The following is a 26,770-nucleotide window of genomic DNA, read 5'->3' as shown; positions in this document are numbered from 1 at the left end:
TTTGAGTGTGATAGGCAGATATAAAGCTATACTTCTAGAATGTTAAAATATACAAAATATCACTAAGTCAGAATAAAGTTGCATGCAGTAGGAGTCAATGAAGCTTAGCAAACAGTCTAAGCCATAGAGTTGTTACCTGTGCTTCAGCTTTCTTGTCTATAAAATGATATAAAATAACTCTAAAACCTACCTCACTGACTTGTTTTGAATATTACATGAAAATTCTTATGTAAATTCCTACTATAAGTGCCTGAAAAGTAATCACTTAACAAATTTAGTGTTTTGAGTAGATCTGTCAGGTCCATATTTGGGTGTGAAAGAAATGTATTTTTTTTTTTTTTTTTAAGAAATGTATTTTTGAAAGATCTGCCAATGTCCCAGTTACAGATTCCTTTCCACTTTGGTATGCTAGTCTCTCTGAGGTTTCTCAGAGTCTTTTTCCCAAACTATTTGGATTTGGCCTAAGAAGAGGGGACAGATTCTGTCTCCTCAGAGATCAACTGCTAAGGATACTTCTTTTTCTCTCCAACTTGTGTCCTTTCCCAGCCCATTTAGGGAATGTGTGTGTATATGACTGGGAAGTTGGTAGGAAGCCTTGTTGAGACTCATGTGTTTTTCCCAGTCTTTTTGCCTAGCCCAGGGTCTAAGCTCCTCAAAGTCAACGTATTTATTGAGTGTAAATATTCAATAAATATTTTTGTGTGTTTTATGGTCAGCATGCTGGTAGGGGAGGTACATGGGATAATAGATAACACTCAGGCTCTGACATCAAAGAACTTACAACCTACTGTATTGGAAAGACAAGAAAAATGAATTTCAAGGGAATATTTCTGTAATGCTTTTTGAAATTTTTTGTAGGGGCAACATCTTACTTAGAGAATTCCCTCCTGATACTCTTTTTGATGTGAATGCCATTGTTGCTCATGCTCTCTTGTAAGTACGGAGGTACCTATTCATTTGTTGTTTATCTCTTGATTTTGTTAGAGGCTGCCACAATCCATTAAAATATTTTAGGGTTTTAACATTATATTTGTAGGCATTCATTCACACATTACTGGTCTGTCTTCTCCCTATGTAGAGGATCTCAAATGTCTTGAATGGCAGAGGATACAGAAACATTTTTATATAAGAAATAGGAGAGGACACAATCACATGGTGATAGTATTGCTTTTCCTTTTGAGTATAACTGTGGAGTAAGGATTTTACAGGTAAGAAGCTCATTTTGCTATTCTCACTGGGATTTTTAAAATGTCTGGCTTGCTTCTCATCCCAGCCGGATTTTTCTGGAGTCTGTAGCTCTGTGCCTACTCGGTAGGTGCCGAAACAGTGCAAATAGTCCCAGCACTCATCTTAGTGTTTACTGAGAGAGGGAGAGAGAGAGAGAATCTAAATTTAACTTCCCTGGCATGGAATCTTTACACCTAGGATTTAGGCCTATGAGGAGTCCATTCTTGTATTCTCCCCCTGAATGGAGTCTGGTTTCCTCCTCAGTGACACAGCTAGAAGCTACAACTTAATCAGGGATACAAGGTTACATGGACTTTTCCAGTTTAATGTTATGTTAGGACTGCTGGCACTTAGACTTTTGCTGACATGAGTATCTTTGTTGTCTGCTTGGCTACCCTATTCCTTCTCCTCTTGGACTGGATTCCCATAAAAATTGGGTGAAAGTTAAATGACAGGAAACTCAAAACTTATAGGTGAAAAGTTGTGGTTATCATTTTGAAAATGGACACTTTTAAATGTTCCAGTACCCATCATATATAAAAAGATTTTAGAAATCCTTGGGGCGCCTGGGTGGCTCAGTGGGTTAAACCTCTGCCTTCGGCTCAGGTCATGATCTCAGGGTCCTGGGATCGAGTCCCGCATCGGGCTCTCTGCTTAGTGGGGAGCCTGCTTTCCCTCTCTCTCTCTCTCTGCCTGCCTCTCTGCCTACTTGTGATCTCTGTCTGTGTGTCAAATAAAATCTTAAAAAAAAAAAAAAAAAAAAAAGAAATCCTTGCCAATGATGGAGCCTAAGACCTGTAGACTAAGAAGCCAGTTGTAAAGAGTAAGTGGTGGCCTTTTAGAGAGGAATTCCAAAGAGCTGGTATGGTTTCTCTTCTCTAGGAATATAGTGTTTTGTTGCATAGACAGATACAGAAACAGGAAATATTAAGTAGTAAGTAAATTGGTAGCAACTTCTATGTATGAGGGCATAAGGATCCACAACACAGGGAAAAATTCCTTGTGTCTAGAATGGAGGCGGATATTTGTTAAGAAGGCTTCCTGGTGGAGGTGGCACTTGGGATGAATCTTAAAGGATAAGTGGGAGTTTGCTTGGTGAAGAAACAGAAGGTGGGGAGGCAGGGGAAACTGAGCAAAGGCATGGAGGTTAGAAAACTTTGGGGGGGCAGTTTTTTTTAAATAAAATTTTTAAAAGATTTTTATTTTTTTGAGAGAGAGCAGGGGGAGAGGCAGAGGGAGAAGCAGACGCCCTGCTGATCAGGGAGCCCAATGTAGGGCTTGATCCCAGGACCCTGGGATCATGACCTGAGCCAAAGGCAGATACTTAGCTGACTGAGCCACCGGGTGCCCCATGGAGGGGTGCAGTTTTTACTGGACTATGAAATGTGAAGCAGGAGATGAGAGCAGAAAAGTAGGCATGGGGTTCAGATAAAGGGATCTTTGTTTACCATGTGAAGAAGTTGAGGCTTTGCAGTAGCCACTGAAGGGTGAGGAGTTTAGCTCCAAGCCAGAATCCTTGTGTGACCTCTGAGTCATGACCATAGGCAATTACAGTCTTCGTCTGGCAGCCCTCATAGAGGAAAGATGCCCTGCCCGCACCAGACTGGCTGTGTGCCCAGTGCATTGTGTTTTCTAGAGAAAATTGAGATCCAGGACTCAGGCACCTAGGCCAGTCATGCTCATATGTAACCTGTATTTCTAGCCCAGGTGTCCCTATACAGAGGCCTCCTTATCAGGGACCTTGACTGAGGCACCTCCTAGGTGCTTTTGCTAAGACCTTCTTATCAGAGGTCTTTAGTTGAGGCACTTTCCTCCACTTGACTCAGTATCTTTCCATGTCTGGCTCTTCCCCCTTCCTTTCCCCTTGGACCACAAGTCCATAGTCAAGAGCCTTTTGTTTGGGACCCCTTGGAATGAGATGCCTCCATGCATGTGACTGCATCCACCTAACCCTTGCCTAATGCTGGCCCATGGTGGTTGTGGCAAGGAATTGAGCCCTTATGGAACTGGGCCTCTCTATTGGTCTCTGGCTTGCCCTCCTATTACAATGAGGGAATAAAGACTTGATTGTTACTTAAGTTTGGCTCACTGTCTTGACCACCTCAATGTCTGATTGCTCAATAGAGGGTTGTAGGCAGTAAGTGATGTAATCAGATTAGTACCTTCGAGCTCTTTCTGGTGGACATGAGACAGATTTGTGAAGTCCAATCACACATAGAAAGCATTGTGTGTACATTATACAACCTAGGGAGGTAAAATAGAGATAGCAAAGAGGGGATTTCCTTTTTAATGCTTAGGAGGTGAAGTTAACTGGATTTGCTAAGGGCTAATTTGGTAATAATCAGCAAAACTACAGACTCAAAGTTAATCCCTAATCTCTTCTTTTCTGACTTTCCAGTCTCACTCTACCCCAAATCCTCTCTGATTAACATCTGAAGTAGGCAAGGAAGAAGAACAGATTGACAGGGGAAGATGAGTCTATTTTAACAAGGGGAAGCCCATCAGACCTGAGTCTCCAGTAGGGACCTGTGGGAATTTGAACCACTGAGGAGTACAGATGTAGGTGTAGTCAACATACAGGTTATTCAGGGAGCATCTGACACAACACCAACACTCATGAGAAGAAGAAACTGAGGGGGGGAATGTAAATGTAGAATTGCAAAGAGGCAATGTTCTCATTTTAATTTAAAATGTAAGAAAAATGACTTGTGGAATATAGTATTTTACAAAAATTCTCTGTAGTAATATTTAGAATGTTGAAGAACTGTGCTAAATAATGTGCCATGTCATAGCTGCACCTTCCAAATAACCATGAGGGAAAAAAATACCTTTCAATTTGACATTCTGCTTTAAGGTGCTAAAACCATCTGTTTGAAATATGCAGTGCCTGGCAAGCAATTTCTCTCCTTAATGCCCATCACCCATTTAGCCCATCTCTGGCCCACCCCCCTCCATCAATCTTGTTTGTTCTCTATAGTTAAAGCTCTGTTTTACCGTTTGCTTCTTCCCTACCCCACCCCCCATGTTCATTTGATTCTTAAATTCCACATATGAGTGAGAACATATGGCATTTGTCTTTTTCTGACTGACTTATTTTGCTTAGCATGATACACTCTGGGTCAATCCACATTGTTGCAAATAGCAAGATTTCATTCTTTTTGATGGCTGAGTGATATTCCATTATGTATATACATATATATATATATATATATATACACACATACATGTACCACATCTTCTTTATCTACTCATGAGTTGATGGACATTTGTGTTCTTTCCATAATTTGCCTGTTCTTAGTAATGCTGCCATAAACATTGGGGTGCATGTATCCCTTCAAATCAGTATTTTGTATCCTTTGGGTAAATATCTAGCAGTGCTAGAACTACCCTGAATCCTAGGGTAGTTCTATTTTTAACTTTGTGAGGAACCTCCATACTCTTTTCCCAAGTGGACACACCAGTTTGCATTCCCGCCAACAGGGCCAGAGGGTTCCCCTTTCCCTGCATCCTCGCCAACATCTCTTGTTTCCTGTGTTGTTAATTTTAGGCATTCTGAGGTGGTATTTGATTGTAGTTTTGATTTGTATTTCCCTGATGATGAATGATGTTGAATGGTCTGGATGTCTTCTTTAGAAAAATGTCTATTGATGTCTTCCACCCACTTCTTAACTAGGTTATTTGTTTTTTGGGTATTGAGTTTGTTCTTTATAGATTTTAGATATTAATTCTTTATCTGATATGTCATTTGCAAATACCTTCTCCCATTCCAAAGGCTACCTTTTTGTTTTATTGATTGTTTCCATTGTTGTGTAGAAACTTTTTATCTTGATGAAGTCCCAATAGTTCATTTTTGTTTTTCTTTCCCTGTATGTATGTAGTAGGGAGTTGCTATGGTTGATGTCAAAGAGATAGTGCCTTTGTTCTCTAGGATTTTGATGCTTTCCTATCTCACATTTAGGTCTTTTGTCCATTTTGAATTTATTTTTGTGTATTGTGTAAGAAAGTGGTCTAGTTTCATTCTTCTGCATGTTCCTATCCAGTTTTCCCAACACCATTTGTTGAAGAGACTGTCCTTTTTCCGTTGGATATTCTTTACTGCTTTGTTGAAAATTAGCCTTTCTTACCCATTCATTTAAAAAATTTTTTTTTTTAAAGATTTTTATTTAGTTATTTGAGAGAGAGAGAGAGACAGTGAGAGAGAGCATGAGCGAGGAGAAGGTCAGAGGGAGAGGCAGACTCCCTTTGGAGCTGGGAGCCTGATGCGGGACTCAATCCTGGGACTCCGGGACCATGACCTGAGCTGAAGGCAGTTGCTTAACCAACTGAGCTGCCCAGGTGTCCCCATTCATTCTTTAGTAGAATGTTCTTTAGCTTCTATATATTTGTGGTCTTTCCAATTTTTTTCTTGTGGTTGTCTTCAAGTTTCATAGCATTGTGATTGGAAAATGTATTGTATGGTCTCAGTCTTTTTGTACTATTTGAGGCCTGATTTGTGACCTAGTATGTGATCTATTCTGGAGAAGGTCCCATGTGCACTTGAAAAGAATGTGTATTCTGCTGCTCTGAGCTGAAGTGTTGTGAATATATCTGTTATTTTAAGTCCATGTGGTCCAGTGTGTCATTCAAAGCCATGTTTCTTTGTTGATTTTCTGCTTGGATTGTCTGTCCATTGATGTAAGTGGGGGTGTTAAAGTCCCCTACTATTATTATTTTATTACTAATTCATTCCTTTATATTTGTTATTAATTATATATTTGGGTGCTCCCAAGTTGGGGGCATAAATATTTACCATTGTTAGATCTTCTTGTTAGATTGACCCCTTTATTATGATGTAGTGCCCTTTTTCCTCTCTTTAAAATCTAGCTTATCTGATATTAGAATGGCTACTCTGACTTTCTTTTGACATCCATTTGCATGGTAAATATTTCTCCATACCTTTACTTTCAATATACAGGTGTCTTTAGGTCTAAAATGAGTCCCTTGTAGGCGGCATATATTGATTTTTTTTTTTTTTAAATCCATTCTGATACCCTGTGTCCTTTGGAGCTTTTAGTCCATTTATATTCAGAGTGATTTTTGATAGATATGAACTTAGTGCCATTTTATTACTTGTTTTGTTGTTGTTTCTAGAGATTTTTCTTTGTTCCTTTCTAGTCTTTGTCATTTTTGATCTTTCTTTCCCATTCAGAGAGTATCCTTTAATATTTCTTGAAGACTAGACAAACTCCTTTTGTTTGTCTAGGAAACTTCTTTATCTCTTCTATTCTGAATGACAGCCTTACAGGATAGAGGATAGAAGAGCATAAGAGCTGTATATTTTTCCCATTTAGCATGTTGAATATATCATGCCACTTTCTTCTTGCCTGCTGAGTTTCTGTGGAGAGATCTTTTGCTAACCTTATTCGCCTTCCCTTATTTGTTAGGGACTTCTTTTGTCTTGTTTCATTTAGTATTTTTTCCTTATCTTTATATTTTGCAAATTTTACTATGATGTGGCTTGGCGTTGGCCTGATTTTGTTGATTTTGATGGGAGTTCTCTGTGCCTCCTGGATTTGGATATCTGTTTCCTTTTCCAGACTGGGAAAGTTGTCAGCTGTAATTTCTTCAAATAAACCTTCTGCCCTCTTTTCCCAATTCTTCTGGGACTCCTATGATACAAATGTTATTATGCTTTATAGAATCACTGAGTTCCCTAGGTCTACATTCATGATCCAGTATTTTTCTTTCCCTCTTCAGCTTCATTATTTTCCATAATTTTGTCTTCTATATCAGTTATTTGTTCCTCTGCTTCTTCCATCCTTGTAGTCATTACATCCAGTCAGTTTTGCATCTTGGTTATTGCAGTTTTCATTTCAGCCTGACTACATTTTAGGTTTTTTATCTCTTGGATAAGGGTCTCCCTGCTATCTTCTGTGGTTTTCTCAAGCCCAGCTAGTATCCTTATGATTGTTGCTTTACATTCTGGATCAGGAATATTACTTATATTTGTTTTCATTAGATCCCTGGCAGTGTGATCTTTTCTTATTCTTTCTTTTGGGATGAATTCTTCTGTCTTGGCATTTTGTGTATATTCTGTCTTCTTTGTGTTAGGAAAGCCTGTTATGGGGGCACCTGGGTGGCACAGTTGGTTGAGTGTCTGCCTTTGGCTCCAGTCATGATCCCAGGGTCCTGGGATTGAGCCCTACATTGGGCTTCCTGCTCAGCAAAGAACCTGCTTCTCCTTCTCTTGCTCAGTGGAGAGCCTGCTTCTCCCTCTCTCTCTGCTGCTCCCTCTGCTTGTGCTCTCTCTGTGTCATATAATTATATAAGGTATAAAAAAAAAAAAGAAAGAAAAGAAAGCCTGTTATCTTTCCTTCTCTTGAGAGTGATGGTTTTATGAAGTAGAGGTCCTGTACTGTCCAGGGCCTGGTGCTTCAGGAAGTGTTTCAGAGTGTATACTCTGATGCTGTGTGTTTTGGCCCCTCTTTCCTTCAGGTCAGTCCTTCCTCTTCAGAGTTTCTCCTTGCCTGCAGTGGCGAGTGTTTGGATCTTGGCCAGAGTGTGGCACATTTTAACTAGTGTATTCCTGTCTGTTTTTTTTTTTAAAGGTTTTATTTATTTATTTGACAGATAAAGATCACAAATAGTGAGGTGGGCAGCGAGAGAGGAGGAAGGAGAGAGGAAGCTAAGCAGAGAGCCCGATGTGGGGCTCGATCCTAGGACCCTGGGATCATGACCTGAGCTGAAGGCAGAGGCTTTAACCCACTGAGCCACCCAGGAACCCATTTTTTAAAAAAGATTTTATTTATTTATTTGACAGAGAGAGAGGTCACAAGTAGGCAGAGAGGCAGGCAGAGACAGAGAGGGAAAGTAGGCTCCCCACTGAGCAGAGAGCCCGATGCAGCCCTCGATCCTAGGACCCTGAGATCACGACCTGAGCCGAAGGCGGAGGCTTAACCCACTAAGCCACCCAGGCGCTCTCCCGTCTGTTAAAAGAGACCTGATGCTATTTCCACTAGAGCTGAAGCTTTGTAGAGCTTTATGTTTAGTAGATGTGGTATATGGGGGATGGAGGGTTGTGCTGGTATTCTTGGAGAGGGTCCCACCACGCTGGTTCTTAGGCACGCTTGTCTAAGAAAGCAGCAGCAGCAGCAGCAGACCCTGTGCAAGGCTTGGTGTAAGCTATTTAGCCCACCACTGTTGGCACTGTGCTGCTTATTGAAATTAGTTTATGCTGAGTGGTGGGGGAGGGAAATGGGGCCAGCTCTCTCCCTTGCCCCTAGAGAGGGGAGTATGTGCCTGCCACTGTCCAGGAAGTCCTCCTGGAAGAGCAAAGAATCTCCCCTCATGTGTCCTAGGCATCCCTCAGATGCCTGCCTTTACCCTGTCTGTGTCTAGCATGGCTGCCCCGCTGATAGCACAGTGCACCTTGGGGTCTATCCCAGGCAGACTGGTTGTGTTTTAAAACTCCATACTTTAGGGACCTGGCATGGTGGGGTCCTACACTGTCCTTTAGGGCAGGGTCTCACTGTGCTGAGAGTGATACAGGTTTGTCCCAGAAGAGTAGTCGCACCAAAGTGCAGGGGTTTGGAGTTTGTTGTAAACCACAGCAAAGAGCTGGTGTCTAGGTTAGCTGCCCTCAGCAGGTGTCTTTGCATCTATGTTGAGAGGTGGGGAGGGAAATCGTGCCTGCTGGCTCTTTAGTCCACCTCTCCCAGATGTGCTCCAAGAATGGGGAACTGCCTCTCCTAGTGAGTCCCAAGGAATCCTGCGATCAACATCTGCCTCCAGGCTATCTGCCCTCTTTCTCCACAGGAGAACTGTAGCCCCTGCCAGGATCCACACCAATTTTGCTGTGGATAGCTAAAACTCTAGTCTTTGAGCCCCACTGGTTGTCAAAAAATATCGAAAATCAGCTCCTCTCATTTTCCCTGTCAGTTGCTTTGGGGAAGTGTTTTCCATATGCAGTGCCCTGTGCATTCCTCTCTCCCTCCCTCCTTCCCTCTTCTGTGACCAGGGTTCCCTGCCCTCTGCAAGCACGCATGATCTCTTTCTCCCCCAAACCACATCTCTGCACCTCCTACCTTCCATGATATGTCTTCTCTCCCTCTAGATGCGCAATTTGTTCTGTCAGTCTTCAGATCAATTTTGTCCTAAACAAACAACTTGATTAAAGAGAAGAATTAGTAAATCAAACCTAGGTTCTGCAACTTGTGAATTTCTGCCCATGGTACTGGGAATTCTCTCTCTCTGGGATATGATTATGAGTGTACAAGACACCACTACTAGTTTCTTACCCTTCCAATTTAGAGGATGAACTAGATTTTTTTTTTTAAGACTTTAATTTTTAGAGAGAGAGCATGAGCATAAGTGGGAGTGAGGGGCAGAGAGGGAGGAGAGAGACAAGCAGACTCTGTGCTAAATGCAGAGCCTGATGTGGGGCTTGACCTCAAGACCCTGAGGGCATGACCTGAGCCAAAATCAAGAGTTGGATGCTCAACTGACTGACTGTGCCATCCAGGTGCCCCTAGATTTTGTTCTTGTTTTGTTTTAGAGCAGTACTAGATTTAGAGAAAATTGAGCACATAGTGCAGAGAATTCTGTATAACTGCTTTCTCTTCTGTATTCAGTTTCCCTTATTGTTAACATTTTGCATTAGTGTGGTACATTTGTTACAATTGATGAACCAATATCAATACATTATTAACAAAAGTCCATAGTTTACAGTAAGATTTAGGCTTTCTGTTGTACAGGTCTGTGAGTTTTGACAAATGTATAATGATACATATTCACCATTATAATATCAAACAATAGTTTCACTAGCCTGAAAAAAATCCCATGCTTCACCTATTTGTCCCTCCTTTCCACTCCCCAACCACTAATCTTACTGTCTCTGTAGTTTTGCCTTTTCTAGAGTGTCATATAATTGGAATCATAGAACTGTAGATTTTCAGATTGACTTATTTTACTTAGCAACATGTATTTAAGTTTCTTCCATGTCTTTTCATTGTTTGATGGTTCATTTTTAGAAAACTTTTAATTCTAGTATACCTAACATACAGTGCTATATTAGTTTCAAGTGCACAAATTAGTGATTCAGCAATTCCATACATCACCTGGTGCTTATCATGACAAGTGCACCTCTTAATCACCATCACCTATTTTACCCATCCACCCCATCCACCTCCCCTCTAGTAACCATCAGTTCATTCTCTATAGTTAAGAGTCTGTGTCTTGGTTTGTTTCTCTCTCTCTCTCTCTTTTTTTTTTTTTTTTGCCTTTGCTCTTTTTTTTTGTTTCTTAAATTCTGTGTATGAGTGAAATCATATGGTATTTATCTTTCTCTGACTGACTTATTTCACTTAGCATTATACTCTCTAGCTCTATCCAAGTTGTTGCAAATGGCAAGATTTCATTCTTATTCATGGCTGAACAATATTCCATTTTTTATATATATATATATATATATACACACACATACACACACAGATATGTGTATATACACACATATGTGTATGTATACATATATACACATATATGTGTGTATACATGTACATATATGTGTATGTATATACATATGTACACACACACACACACACAGACACACACACACACCCCACATCATTATCCATTCATCTATTGATGGACACTTAGGTTACTGCCATAATTTGGCTATTATAATTAATGCTGCAATAAACATCAGGGTGCATGTATCCTTTTGAAATAGCGTTTTTGTATCCTTTGGATAAACATCTAGTAGTACAATTGCTGGATCATAGGGTAGCTCTATTTTTAACTTTTTGAGGAACCTCCATACCGTTGCAGAGTGGCTGTACCAGTTTGCATTCCTACCAAAAGTACATGAGGATTCCTTTTTCTCCACATACTCGTCAATACTTGTTTCTTGTGTTTATTTATTTATTTTGAGAGAGAGAGAAAGTGGGGGAGGGACAGAGAGAGAGGGAGAGAGAATCTTAAGCAGGCTCCATGCCCAGTATGGAACCCAACACCAGGCTTGATCATATAACCCTGAGATCTTGACCTGAGCCAAAATCAGGAGTCTGGACACAACCAATTGAGGCACCCAGGCACCCATGTTCCTTGTGGTTTTGATTTTAGCCATTCTAACAGGTGTGAGGTAGTATCTCACTGTAGTTTTAATTTGCATTTCCCTAATGATAAGTGATGTTGAACATCTTTTCATGTGTCTGTTGGCCATCTGGATGTCTTCTTTGGGGAAATGTCTGTTTATTTCTTCTGGTTGGCTCATTTCTTTTATCACTAAATAATATCCCATTGTGTGGTTATACCAGTGTTTGTTTATACATTCACCTATTGAAGACATCTTGGTTGAGTCCAAGTTTTGACAATTATGAATAAAGCTTCTATAAATGTTCATGTGTAGGTGGGCTGTACTATTTTGTATTCACACCCACAATGAATGAATGAGTTCCTGTTGCTCCACATCCTTGTCAGCATTTGGTATTGTCAATTTTTTTTAAAAGATTTTATTTATTTATTTGACAGAGATCACAAGTAGGCAGAGAGGCAGGCAAAGAAAAAGAGGGGAAGCAGGCTCCCCGCTGAGCAGAGAGCCTGATGTTGGGCTCAATCCCAGGACCCTGGGATTATGACCTGAGCCAAAGGCAGAGGCTTTAACCCACTGAGCCACCCAGGTGCTCCAGTATTGTCAATTAAAAAAAATTTTTTTAACCATTCCAGTTGTGATATCTCATTGTTTTAATTTGCAATTTCCTAATTACATATGATGTTGTGCATCTTTTAATATCCTTATTTTCCATCTGTGTATTTTCTTTGGTGGAATATCTATTTGGATCTTTTGCCTATGTTTATTTTTATTTTTTTAAAGATTTATTTATGGTCCTTTGGTCCTTTGCTCTGGTCCATCGCAGTGGACATAGGGGAAGGGAGGAAAACTGAATGGGAAGAAAGTCAGAGAGAGAAACAAACCATGAGAGACTCCAGACTCTGGGAAGCAAGCTGAATGTTACAGAAAGGAGGGGGTGAGGGGGATGGGGTAGCTGGGTAATGGGTATTAAGGAGGGCACAATTGGTGATGAGCCATGGGCGTTATACACAACTAATGAATCATTGAACACTACATCAAAAACTACAAAAAAAAAAAAAAAAAGATTGATTTATTTTAGAGGGGTTGGGGGGCCAGAGGGAGAGAAAGAGAATCTCAAGGAGACTCCCTGCTGAGCGTGGAGCCCTACAATGGGCTCAGATTCACGACTCTGAGATTTTGACCTGAGCCAAAATCAAGAGTTGGATGCTTAACAGACTGAGCCACCCATATTTTTTTTGCCCCATCTTTTGCCCATATTTTAATTAGATTGTTTTCTTATTGTTGAAGTTTTGTGTTTTTGACAACCAGGAGTCTTTTTAAATTTTATTATTTATTTTACTGAAGTATAATTGACACACAATAGCCTGTTAGTTTTTGGTGTACATGATAGTAATTTGATATATATATATATTTTAAAGATTTTATTTATTTATTTGACAGACAGAGATCACAAGTAGGCAGAGAGGCAGAGAGAGAGAGAAGAGGAAGCAGGCTCCCTGCGGAGCAGACAGCCTGATGTGGGGCTCGATCCCAGGACCCTGGGATCATGACCTGAGCCGAAGGCAGAGGCTTTAACCCACTGAGCCACCCAGGCGCCCCTAATTTGATATTTTTATACGTTGGCAAATTATTCTAACACTTGCCATCTGTCACCATTAAAGTTACTGTAATACCATTGACTGCTGTCACCATGTTGTGCTTTCATCTCCATGACTTATTTATTTTTTATTTTCTTTGCTGCAGCACTTTATTTTCCTCACACAATGATGCTTTGCTGGGGCCTAATGTTTTCACAGGACAATAGAAACCAAAATTTACTGTCCTGTCTTAAAGAATTGAGAATTGGGTACAAAATCCTTACATAAGTTGAAAGGATGAATACATTTATAGTTGTAAATGCAAACTGTTTTCCAGCTTATGGCAATTAACAATCCACAGTGTTCTGCCAGGAAAACATTGGGTAAGAAAGGAAAGTGGGTCCAAAGGTTCAGACCTTTCCAAGCCTGTCAGACCAGCAAGATAGAAATGACAGCTGGTTCAGTATTCTTGCCAGCCTCTAGAGAAATCCTCGAATAGGCAGCTCTTACACATTAATAACCTGCACAGATCAAGAACATCATGGTCTTGCAGATTCTTATCAAACCGATGGATTTCTCTTTATATGACTTTTTTATACCTGAGAGTTTGTACCTTTTAATCCCCTTCACCTATTTTGCCCTCAGCCTCTCCCACCTTGAATCTGTTTTGTTCTTTTGTTTTTTAGATTTCACATGTAAATGAAATCATATAGTATTTGTCTTTCTCTGTTTGACTTACTTGACTTAGCAGAATACACTTTGGGGTCCATCTGTGTTATCTCAAATGGTAAGATTTCATTCTGTTTTATGGCTGAGTAATACTACAATATGTGTATATGTATGTGTCACATTTTAAAAAATCCATTCATCCATGGATACTTAGATTGCTTCTATATTTTGGCTATTGTAAATAATGGTGCAATGAATATAGGAGTGCATATATTTTTACAGATTGGTATTTTTGTTTCCTTCAGATAAATACCCACAAGTGGAATTGTTGGATCATATGGCAGTTCTATTTGTAATTTTTTTGAAAAGTTCCATGCTGTTATCCATAGTGGCTATACCAATTTACATTTCCAACAGCATTGTACAAAGGATCCTTTTTCTTTATAGCCTAAGAGCACTTTTTTTTTTTTTTTTTGGTCTTTTTGATAATAGCCAATCTGACAGGTGTGAGGTGATATTGTAGTTGTGATTTGCATTTCTGTGATGATTATTATTGATTAGTGATGATTAATGATATTGAGCATCTTTTCATGCACCTGTTGGCCATCTGTATGTCTTATTTGGAAAAATATCTTTTCAAGTCCTATGCCCATTTTTTAAATTAGATTATTTGGGAGTTTTAAAGTTGTATAAATTCTTTATATATTTTGGATATTAACTCCTTATAGGATGTACGATTTGCTAATATCTTCTTCCATTCAGTAGGTTGTCTTTTCCTTTTACTGATGATTTTCTTCACTGTGTAAAAGCTTTTTAGTTTGATGTAATCCCTTTAGTTTGTTTTAGCTTGTGTTACTTTTTGCCTGGTCCAAAAAAATATTGTTAAGACAGATATCAAAGAGCTTACTACCTATGCTTTCTTCTAAGAGTTTTATGATTCCAGGTCTTACATTCAAGTCTTTAGTCCATTTTGGATATATTTTGGTACATGGTGTAAGATAGTGGTCCAGTTTTATTCTTTTGCATGTAGCTAACCAGTTTTCCCAACACTATTTAGGAGTTCTTTTGTATATTTTGAATACAAATTCTTTATTAGACATGTTGCAAATATTCTCTTCCAGGCTTGGCTTTTTTTCATTCTCTTAACCTGTCTTTCACAAAGCAGGAGTTTTTAATAATAATAAGTCCAGCTTAACATTTTTCATGGATTGTACTTCCAGTGTTATATCCAAAAATTCATTGCCAAATCCGAGGTCATCAAGATTTTCTTCTATGTTATCTTTTATAAGTTTTATGGAAGACGTTTGTATGTTTTATATTTAGATCTTTGACTCATTGAGTTATTCCTGTGAAAGTGTAAAGCCAGTGTCTAATTTCATTTGTTTGCATGTGGATGTCCAGTTGTTTTAGCTATACTTTCTTCATTAAATTGCTTTCTGCTCCTTTGTCAAAGATGAGATTCTATTTGTATTTATTCTCTTAATGTTTTAATGGTTTCAATTTTAAACAATCTTTGATGTTTGGAATTTAACTAGTATAGAAATGGATTTAGCTCTATACTAGCCAGGTTGCTACATAGTTGTCTCAATACAACTCAGTACAACTGAGATTAGTGAATCTCTTCATTATTCAAGATGTTACCTTTTATATTAAATGCTAATGTATATATATATTTGGGTCTATCTTTGGACCATTTCATATATATATACTGGTACCATTGCGCACTATATATATATATATATATATATATATATACACACACACACACACACACACACACACACACACTGGTACCATTGCTTTAATTATTGAGGCTTTATAATATGAAGGTCTTATATATTTCATATTTCATATGAGGAGGCCTTTATATTTCTGTTTTCAGAATTGCTTGTTTTGTTTACATATGACATTAAAATTAACTCATCCAGTTTCTTCCCCTCCCTGACTAAATCCTACTGGCATTAAATTTATAAATTATTTTAGGGATGATTGGTATCTTTATAATGAATCTTCCCATCCTGGAACCTGATGTCTTTCCATTTGTTCAGCTTTTCTTTTGTGACCTCCAGTAGAGTTTTAGTGTTCTCATGATTTATGATTGGACACTTAAATGTATTGCTAGGTATTTTATCTCTTTAGTTTCTATTGTAAATGGGTTCTTTTCTTTCGTTGTCTTCTAGCATACACATATTGATATTTTATGTGTGTATATGTATGTATAATATATGTGTATGAGAAACAAGTATAATGTATAATTATAGTTATATGCATTAAGTTTATGTCCTTTGACCTTATTGAATTTTTATTATTTTAAAGAAGACTGGAAAAACAAACATAGGTTACAGTAATATGTTTATTATAGAATGCATAAGAAATATAGAAAGCCATGAAAAACCCTTGTAAAATTCTTAATAATCCCATTACCCAGATCTAAACAGTTATTTATTTATTTATTTATTTTTGTTTTTATCCTTGAGTTTCTTCCCTAAGACACTGTTATATTTATTTATTTATATATTTATTTTTAAAGATTTTATTTATTTATTTGACAGATATCACAAGTAGGCAGAGAGACAGGCAGAGAGAGAGGGTAAGCAGGCTCCCCGCTGAGCAGAGAGCCTGATGCAGGGCTTGATCCCAGGATCCTGAGATCAGGACCTGAGCTGAAGGCAGAGGCTTAACCACTGAGCCACCCAGAGGCCCCAAGACACTGTTATTTGATATTAAATATATACATAAGAACTTTGTCTTTTTTCAGACACCATTACCTGATACTAAATAAATATATAAACTATGTGTGTGTATATATATAAGTATATTATATAGTAGGTATATAATTATATATAAATAATTCTTAATAAGTTTAAATTAAACATTTTATTAGGCAATAAACTGATGAGCCAAAACTCACTGGCATTTATTCAGACATGTTAATTTCAATTAACTTGTCAGTTATTTGACTCAAGTCCTCTTCTTAGTCTTATTATAATCAAGAAGAAGAAATATTTATATATAATATTTAGATTGTTTTTATATTTCTCAAAATACTTGTATATGTACTCAAAACTTGTATTTGAGAATATTTGTATTGCTTTATTTGACTTTTTTTTTTTTTAATTTATTTGACAGATAGAGATCACAAGTAGGCAGAGAGGCAGGCAGAGAGAGAGGAGGAAGCAGGCTCCCCACTGAGCAGAAAGCCTGATGTGGGGCTCGATCCCAGGACCATGGGATCATGACCTGAGCCGAAGGCAGAGGCTTTAACCCACTGAGCCACCCAGGCACCCCAACTTTATTTGACTTTTTAAAAACGTGTAAACCTATGCTAATTATTTTTTTTCTTCAAAGCATTTGAACTTGTTCTTTATGTAGAATGTTTTCATTGAGAGTTCTTTGACAACAGAAAAGATCAAGGTTTTAGCTAACTTTTTTTCTCTGAACATAGGAAAGTTGTGTTTAGGAAAAAGATTAAGTTAGTAAAAATAGAAGAATAGGAAAACATAAAGTTAGGGTAAGCAATTACACAAAACATTTAAAGAATTATCTATTTTTGGACCATTACAGCTAGTTAAGTAGTGTTTTTGGTAAGATATTTAAAATACTCCTAAAACATCATTGAGTAAAAATATACTGACTTACTGTCTATTAAAATTTTCCTACATTGGGGTGCCTGGGTGGCTCTGTCAAACCTCTGACTATTGATTTTGGCTCAGGTCATGATCTCAGGGTCCAGTTGGTGTTGGGCTCTGTGCTGGGTGTGGAGCCTACTTAAGATCCTCCCTCTACCTCCTCCTCTCCCCTCCTTGTGCACATGTATGTGTAAGCACACATGCACGTGCCTGTGTGTTTGCTGGCTTGCTCTCAAAAAAAATTTTTTTTTTTCTTGCACTGATATTTCAGGATATGTTAAGTAAACTAAACCAAGTGAGTGTTGAGAGTATAACTCAGCACCATGTATGTAAGACAGCAGGTATTAAGTCTAGATCTCAGAAGGGTTTCTGGTATTACCCTACTTGTATATATAATTGCAGAAACACCAGGACTCTGAATCAGAAGTTAGACCACACGGCAGTGACAGCAGTCAGGGTAGCATGGTAATACTAGGTCTCCCTTAGCCAGGTCTTCACAGAGCAACAATGTGAGAGCCATATGCTTACACCTAGACTTATAGTGAGGTTTGGAGAAGGAGAACTCAGAAATTATGAATCTCTGAGCTTCTTTTTTTACTCGATTTTATTTATATATTTGAACAAGAGAGGGAGCTCAAGAGAGAACAAGCAGGGGGAGAAGGTAAGGGAGAAGCAAAAGCAGGCTCCCCGCTGAGCAAGGAACCTGATGCAGGGCTGGATCCCAGGACCCTGGGATCATGACCTGAGCTGAAGGCAGACACTTAACTGACTGAATCACTCAGGGGCCCATGAATCTCTGAGCTTCTAAAAGAGCTGACACATTTAATCTTTCTTTCTAGATAGTGGTAGAGTGCTCATCTTATTTTTTTTCCTCTGAAAGTAAACAGATCTTCTCTGGGGCAGAAGATCTCTGCCCCTAAATTTAACTCTTTGGCTCCAGGGGGATAGGAAAGGTTTTATTGCTCCTTGAATGGGAGCTGATGGCTTCAGAGAAAGGAGGCAAGCTTAGAAAGGTACAGAGGAGACAGTCTCCAATGTTAATGTCATGCTAAGTTTCATCTGTGGGAGACTTGGACTGTGAAGGAACACTGAGAAATACAGGGAGGACTGTCTTGTAACAGAGGCATATATAAATACATGTTTATGGCTTATATGTATATGGCACACATATTCAAGATTCATAGGAAACTGATAATGTTGGCTTACAGGAATGGAGTAGAGAAACTGGGATTGGGGGAGGGCATTATAGGTGGATACAACTCCTCAACTCAGAAGTACTTGTGTTTTGAACCATATGGGAATTTTTACCAATTTGCAAAATAAATAACATTTAAATTAAAAATGAGAATTGGGATTTATAGTCTAAAACTTCTTAGTCCTGTTTTCTAAAATATACATAGTCAAAACTAATGGAATTGAGTGGTTTGATAACCATATGAGGAAAATTTTACTCCCAGCTACTGGATGGAAAAGGGTAATATTTAGAAAAAGAAGGTTGAGATAGCAGCTAACCTTTACTTGTTGATTGAGAATATCCTATATTTAGCCAGTGTGAGGCAGGTTAGGTAGAGGATGGGTGATTGAGGCACTATAATCTTAAATGTGGATTGGAAAATTGTATGATATATGAGGAAGTCAGGATTCACTGAGTATTTGAGTTCCCATTCCTTATTTTCCATAGTATGATCTGAGCAATTTATCTTTTCTGACTGCTAGTTTTGCACATCTTTAAATGTTACAGTTGCACCTCATGAGATTGTTGTGAAGATCAAAGAAGGTAATGCCTGTGAAAATAAATTGTGCATTTTACCCAGTACTCTATGAGTGTTAGTTGCTTTTTTCTGTGTAAATGCAGGAAGTCTGGGGTGCCTGGGTGGCTCAGTGAGTTAAGCCTCTGCCTTCGGCTCAGGTCATGATCTCAGAGGCTTGTGCCCAGCAGGGAGCCTGCTCCATGCGCCCCCCCCCCCAATCCCAGCTCTCTACCTGCCTACTTGTGATCTCTCTCTCTCTCTCTCTGAAATAAATAAAATCTTTTTAAAAATGCAATTATTTTTTCTTAATTTGCAATTTAGAAAAAAAAGGAATCCAAATTCAGATGTCTACCTGTGGTTTTGTTCCACACACAGTGTTAACAGAAGTGAATTCATGTGAATTCATGCTGTGATAGGTGCTGTGATACTTGCCATGAGGTAGCAGTTGCAAAGAAAGACCTTTCTTTCTTTCTTTCTTTTTCTTTCTTTCTTTCTTTCTTTCTTTCTTTCTTTTTTTCTTTCTTCCTTTCTTTGACAGAGATCACAAGTAGGCAGAGAGGCAGGCAGAGAGAGAGAGAGAGTGGAGGAAGCAGGCTTCCCACTGTGCAGAGAGCCTGATGCGGGGCTCAATCCCAGGACCCTTGGATCACGACATGAGCTGAAAGCAGAGGCTTTAACCCCCTGAGCCACCCAGGCACTCCAAGAAAGACCATTCTTTTTTTTTTTTTTTTTTAAAGATTTATTTATTTATTTGACAGATCACAAGTAGGCAGAGCAGAGAGAGAGAGAGAGAGAAGAGGAAGCAGGCTCCCTGCTGAGCAGAGAGCCCGATGTGGGGCTCGATCCCAGGACCCTGGCATCATGACCTGAGCCGAAGGCAGAGGCTTTAACCCACGGAGCCACCCAGGCGCCCCAAGAGAGACCATTCTTATAGTCATTTTTGATTCCTAAATACCATGAAATGATTCAAAAAGGAAAGATTATCCAGGACTATAAGAAACAATGAAATTGGGGCGCCTGGGTGGCTCCGTGGGTTAAGCCGCTGCCTTCGGCTCAGGTCATGATCTCAGAGTCCTGGGATCGAGCCCCACATCGGGCTCTCTGCTCAGCAGGGAGCCTGCTTCTTCCTCTCTCTCTGCCTGCCTCTCTGCCTGCTTGTGATCTCTATCTGTCAAATAAATAAATAAAATCTTTAAAAAAAAAAAAGAAACAATGAAATCTCATGAACTCTTCATTAAGATGTGGTACTTGGTATTCTTGAGACAGTGTTTTGTCACAAAGTGGTTTCTTTCCCTTTAAATGAACATATTACTTATAATAATATGAACTTCAAATATTATGGGAGTTATTTTCAACTATCACAAATTTTGCTAATACTTTGTTCTTTAACATATTATTGCCAAGCCAGGCTATTGAGTCTTAAGGTGACTTTATTATAGAACCTCTGGAAAAAGCTACCTTTAGAAATGTCTTCCTCTAAGATCCTAAACTGCACCTGTGTTGGTCCTTTCTTAATAGGATTGGTCTATTGCTTATTCTTTAATCTGTGTCAGGTTTGTTAATGCACAATATTGTCAGGTGGGTTCATGTGTGATAGTGGTATACTTTTTACTGGGAAATTGTAATAAAACATTACTTTCTTGGATTTGAATTCCTCACAGCTCTATGTTAACTGGTGGAAATGATTATTTCTCTATATGTTGCTCTATTATATGAAGTCCTTATACCAGTGCATAGCACCTTGCATGACATGTATTAGGTGTTCATAAAATACTGGATTGATGGATGAATGAATTTGGAAGCTTCACCGTTTGGTTGTTAAAAATGGGAGAAGCAGAAATTCTTTCATGTTATAAGTCTGCAAGATTGTTTCTGGTGATAAAATTTTATAAGGAGAAAGCGAGTAGGAGAATATACAATATATGACAAAAATAATAAGACCAGTATTTGTGAATTTGTTATTACTTGTACTCTCCATTTATATTTCAGAGGTGGCTTTTGTCTGATATTTTAACTGTATTAATTTAGAAAATGCTTAAATAAATATTTTGGGATATTTCATTTTGTTCATGGATCTGCCCAGTCACAATGTAATTAATTTAGAGAAAAGTAATCTGTTCCTCTCTCTGTGTTGTTTTTCCTCCTTCCTCTCCCCCCCATTTTTTTTCTTTCTTCTTTAAAAAAAATTTTTTTTTTGTCATAGGGATTTGGTATGGCAAAATAGAAGGTAATATTTCCTTTTTAGTGGGTTTTTTTTTTTAGGAATAATGACAGAAACATAATGTAAAAATAGTCTTTTTTTCTGAAGAAAAGGCTGAATGACCTGCTGCTCCAAAATCAGGGTCAAGTTGACTTCAGTTTCATTTCTTTTTCTTTTTCTCTTTTTTCCCTCCCTCCCTTCCTTCCTTCCTTCTTCTCCCTCTCTCTCCCTATCCTTCTTTCTCTTTTTTTGACACCCATTCAGTTCTGGGCCATATTCTAATGGTTGTGATAGGAGGGTCTCAGGAAAAGCATGCCAAGGAAAAGGAAGACCTTTCTGGGACAGGAAGAGCTTCCAGGTCAGAACTGCTTTAAGCTATTTCACCCCATCAATAAATAAGAAAATGCCAAGACAGACTTTTCCTTTTACCCATTTCTCTCAGTATTTCTCTTCTTTGTGAATTTGAGTAAAGGAACACAGGCTTGTGAATGGATCCTCGAGATCTTTGGATGTCCCCGTATTCTACAGATTGACATTAAAAATGTATTAAAGTTAGGAAGCCACTGGGAACAATCACGGAGGTCATTAGATTGTGAATGTCATTAGTTTTGGTTATTATTACCTCACAGATAATGACTACTTAATGAGCTTTGGGACATTAGGCAAGGTAACCTCTCTAAGCCCCATGACCTTATCTATAAAATGGAGTTAATGATAGTACTGATCTCAGATGGTTGCTATGAAAATTAAGCAAGACTGAGTGCATTTCTGAGTGTTTTTAGTGATAAGCCTCAAAATCTGGGTCTGACTGACTTAAGCAGAAAAGGATTTGGAGTGGATATAGGAAATCTCAGGCTCGCTAGAAGGGCTGGAGAAATGGACTCAAAGTTAATACGGTTCTAAATTATAGTCAAAAACATGACCCACAACTAGTCTGGGTGTGACTGGTGCAATAGCGCTGAGTGTCAGATGTGACAACTTGCCTCACCTGTGCTGGGGCTGTCATTGATACTGTTGTTAGTGCGAGTTTTAAAGCTGACTATTGCTCTACTGCTTCTTGAAATAATTCTGTTCTGTCCCTTATTCTTTACATCACTGGCTCCTGATCCAGAATGTCAGGCAAGTGATTCTGGGTCATATGGCCATGCCTTGCAGCAGAGATCCTAGAAGAGCAAATTTATGATATTATTAGCTTTTGTGGGGGGGGATTTGGGCTCTGCCCACTGTGAAGACATAGAAAATAGAAATCCCCAAAGCAAAAGAGAGTTTAGAGCTGGGCAGTCCCCAAACTGATAAAATTTCCACTACCATGGAATACTTCATACTATGCCTGACATGAGGTAGGTGCCCCCATATGTTGGCTTTGTTAATTTATATTTGCCAGTTTTTTTGAGAAACAAAAAAGGGAGATTTATACTCCCAGATATGATTTTTGAAGCAAATGGATTAAAGTTGCTAAAGCAGTAAAGATAAATGGGCCGATGTAATTTCCAAGCCTAGAATTACATGGCAGTCCAATTAAGTTCACTAGATGTCCTCTCCCTTTGGATTGAAATATTTCAAGGGTAATTTTGGACAGGTAGCCAAAATGTATAAGCAGCAAATAACCTAGATTGCCACCAAGACTCCCCTGATGTTCATTAGTTGCTTCCCTTTTCACCTAGTTTCCCATTTATGAGTGGACAGTACTAAACATAGTTTAGAAAGTTCTGGCCTCAGTGTCAGAAGACCTGGGTTTGAATCTCAGCTCTACCGGTGACCACCACTATGATCCGGACAGATTAAATAGTCCCTCAGGTTGTTTCATGTGTATATAATACAGAATATTTAGATTGAATACAATCAGCTGGAGTCTGGCGTGCAGCTCTTTTGCTGACTTGTTCAAGTTCACCAAGCTGCACATGGAACACAATGACTTGGTCAAGTTGAACTTCACCTACTTTCCACGCCTCATCTTCTGGCACTCCCTCTGCCTGAAGAGGGATAAGGTGGCCATCGTGGTTAGCTCGCTGGACTAGGTTTGGAACCTGGAGAAAAGGACCTGTTGGGCAGTAAGATCAAGTACATGGAGCATGTGTTTGAGATCCTGCTGCACCTGCAGACCCTGCAGCTGGACTCCAGCTGCCTCACGTGCATCGAGGCCTGGATCCTCAACTCTTGGAAATCATTGATGAGCATCATCCTGGCCAGGAGGAACATATGGGACTGTGGACGCATTGTGTGTGGCCTGGCCTCGTGGCTCCACAGCTTCCAGGGGCACTGCGATGACAACTCCCAGTGTGCCAGCCCAGAGTACACACAGGGCAAAAACATCCTAGATGCTGTGGACACCTTCTAGGTGTGAGGATAGGGCCGAGTCCAACGTCAGTCTTCTGCTCTCAACCATCCCAACAGCAGTGACCTGGGGCTCCTGGCCAGTCCGGCCACCGTGCTTGCTGATGGCAGGGAGGGGCAGCTCGGTGGCACAGACGAGCCAGCTGCTGTGGCTCTCCCCAGCAGTGAGCATGCTGAGAATACCATGCAGATCCACAGGGTGGTCACAGGCACCATGGCCCTCATCTTCTGCCTCATCTTGGTCCTGGTGCTCTTTGTCTCCTAGAAGTGTTTCCTACCCAGCCTTGGACAACTCAGACAGTGCTTTGTCATGCAGTGCAGGAAGCAAAAGCAGAAATAGACCAAGCATCAGATGGCTGCCATATCTTCCCAGGAACACTACATTGATTACAAACTGAATCACATGGAGAGAGCCCTGGTGGTCATGCCAGGTGTGATTGTCCCAGTGGATCTCAACCCTTATGCTATCAAACAGGTCTGGCCGGCTGGGTTGACCTGCCAGCACCGGGGTGGGGTCTCCTTGTCTGTGCTCTGATACGCTCATGACTGAAACTATAGGGGGATATTTTAACAGCAAGGTCTGTCCATACTAAGGAACCTGAGAGTGTAAAAAGGTTCCAATCATTCATTTTTTAATTTTTTTGTAAATGAAAATGTTTAAAATAACATTTATAGTTTTTACCAAAAGAATATTTAAATAGTACCATTGAGGATTTACGTGAAAACCTATGAAAATATCTAGCAAATAGTACTGCTCAGTAAATATATCTTTTTTTTTTAAAGATTTTATTTATTTATTTGACAGAGAGAGATCATAAGCAGGCAGAGAGGCAGGCAGAGAGAGAGGAGGAAGCAGGCTCCCTGCTGAGCAAAGAGCCCAATGCGGGGCTCTATCCCAGGACTCTGAGATCATGACCTGAGCCGAAGGCAGCGGCTTAACCCACTGAGCCACCCAGGCGCCCCTGTAAATATATCTTTTAAAAATGAAACAAGAAGTATACCTGGGTGGCTCAGTCGATTAAGCCACCTAAGCCTTTGGCTCAGGTCATGATCCTGGAGTCCCGGGATTGAGCCCTGCATCAGGCTCCTTGCTCTTGAAATCAATTCTGTTCTGTCCCTTATTCTTTACATCACTGGCTCCTGATCCAGAACGTCAGGCAAGTGATTCTGGGTCATATGGCCATGCCTTGCAGCAGGGAGCCTGGAAGAGCAAATTTATGATATTATTAGCTTTTGTGGGGGGGGATTTGGGCTCTGCCCGCTGTGAAGACATAGAAAGCAGAAATCCCCCAAGTAAAAGAGAGTTTAGAGCTGGGCAGTCCCCAAACTGATAAAACTGCCACTACCATAGAATGCTTCATACTATGCCTAACATGAGGTAGGTGCCCCCCCAAAGGCACCTACTTCTCCCTCTGCCCCTCCCCTTGCTTGTGCATGCTGGCCCTCTCTCTCTTTCTTTGCCTCTGACAAATAATTAAATAAAATCTTAAAAAAAAAAAGCCCTGGGAATTAAAGAAATTTAAGTTTTACATTTTTTTTTTTAAATGAAGAGATCTAGGATGTATAGGTAAATATGTAAGCCACTGTAATTTAGGGCACCTATTTCAGGGTATCCATGAAGTCATAATAGTTTTATAATATTAAGACATTATTTGCCTTTTTCATTTTCATTCTATTATGAATTCAGTTTCTAAAAGCTATATGGTGTGTTGTGTGATGTCACAACAGATTGAAGAAGCAGATATGAGAATCCAGCTGACTTTTATTTAGCCCAAATATTAGAGATTTGCAAAAATATAAAACAATGCCAATTTTTTTTGTTTTGGAAAATTTAGTTATTTTTAAATAGAGTATTAATATGCAATGGTGTTTATTATTATTTTTAAAAGAATTAACAAATATTTTTAAATTGCTGTCTTAATTTCTATTTTGTTAACTACATATAGATGTAACCTACATAAACCAAAGCTCTTTGAGGAACTCAGTGATTTTTTAAAGGTACAAAAGGATCCTGAGACCGGAAACTTCGAAAACTATTATATTCTCAGACAGTGCCATGTTTTCCATAAGAGGAAACTCTGGTGGACTAATTTATTGGAGACAGTTTGCTTATCTAAGTATATGGACTTGGAACAGTTTTTAAAAATCCTTAAAGTTTAGCCTAACACACACACACACACACACACACACACACACACACACACACACGTGTATGTGGGGGATTAAGTGGAATGAGTTGTTAGGGATAAATAATCTATATAGAAGTAGAAAATTTAAGGGGTGCCTGGGTGCCTCAGTCGGTTAAGTGGCTGCCTTCGGCTAAGGTCATGATTCCAGGATCCTGGGATCAAGCCCCACATCTGGCTCCCTGCTTAGTAGGGAACCTACTTCTCCCTCTCCCTCTGCCCTTCCCCTCCACTCATGCTCTCTCACTTTTCTTCTCTCTCAAATAAATAAAATATTTTAATTTAAAAAATAGAAAATTTAGAAAGGAAATTCTTTTGGATGAAGAAATATGATTACTTAGTCTGATCTATATATTGAAAAGATGATTTGGAAGAATTTGGTCAAGTGGAAAAATTACTGAGTTAGGAATGAAGAGATGTCTTTTATGTTCTGTTCCTGGCTTCTCAATTCTGTAAATGCCTTTTTGAATGAGTAAGCTCTTATGTTTTGGATTTGCATTTCTTCAGATGAATGGGAATAAATAATTCCCACCCTGCTTTTTCTTTCATTTATTCAACAAATGTTTATTGATTCCTTAGAGTGTACTAGGGTCTATTCTAAGTTATTATTGTTATAGTGATTAAAATATGCAAGGCCCTGACTCAGGAAGGTAACAGTTTAATAAGAGACTCAGGGATAAACAAGCAAATACATATATAAGCAATTATAAATTGTGGTTAAGTGCTACAAAGGATCAAATAGTGTGAAATTAAAGAGAAAAATGCTACAGACCTAATTACATAGGACCAATAGGGTAGGTTTCTCTGAGGCAGTGATGTTTAAACTGAGACCAGATATATGAGAAGGAGCAGAGGGAATAGTTTTCAGCAAAGAGAACTGTGCATAAAGGCATTGAGGTGTGCCTAAAGTATGGTAGACATGAGGAATGGTAAACACAATGGGGCTGGAGAAGTATGTCATGCTCAGCAGGGAACATATAAGAGCCTTATATGTGTGGGAAAAAGCCTTCAGTTTAGATGTGTAAAGAGTTCAAATATGTTAAAGGCTGAGATGTGTAAGGGATCATTGGGCCAGTATAAGATGTTAGTGCATACAACTTAAATACATTAAGGTAGTTGTGATAGAGG

The 26,770-nt window shown here is 39.1% G+C and overlaps 2 protein-coding genes across 8 annotated transcripts in view; both read left to right on the top strand.

Moving 5' to 3' along the window:
- Nucleotides 1-26,770, top strand: part of TXNDC16 (thioredoxin domain containing 16) — a 109,417-nt gene that overhangs the window by 18,006 nt on the left and 64,641 nt on the right. For 6 of the 7 annotated variants that reach the window (XM_047738158.1, XM_047738155.1, XM_047738156.1 and 3 more), the window contains one exon: nt 859-933. In XM_047738158.1, the coding sequence (XP_047594114.1) occupies nt 859-933 (75 nt within the window). Of the gene's footprint in view, nt 1-858; nt 934-21,386; nt 21,481-26,770 lie in introns of those variants that run through there. The other variant, XM_047738160.1, reaches the window with a different exon arrangement.
- Nucleotides 22,976-23,540, top strand: LOC125105082 (leucine-rich repeat transmembrane neuronal protein 1-like). Its single transcript, XM_047738162.1, has one exon. The coding sequence runs from the start codon at nt 23,188-23,190 to the stop codon at nt 23,458-23,460; it is 273 nt and encodes a 90-aa protein (XP_047594118.1). The 5' UTR covers nt 22,976-23,187; the 3' UTR covers nt 23,461-23,540.

This window comes from Lutra lutra, chromosome 7, assembly GCF_902655055.1.
Source record: "Lutra lutra chromosome 7, mLutLut1.2, whole genome shotgun sequence".
NCBI classification, from domain to species: domain Eukaryota; kingdom Metazoa; phylum Chordata; class Mammalia; order Carnivora; family Mustelidae; genus Lutra; species Lutra lutra.
This window is presented reverse-complemented; position numbering and strand designations above follow the sequence as displayed.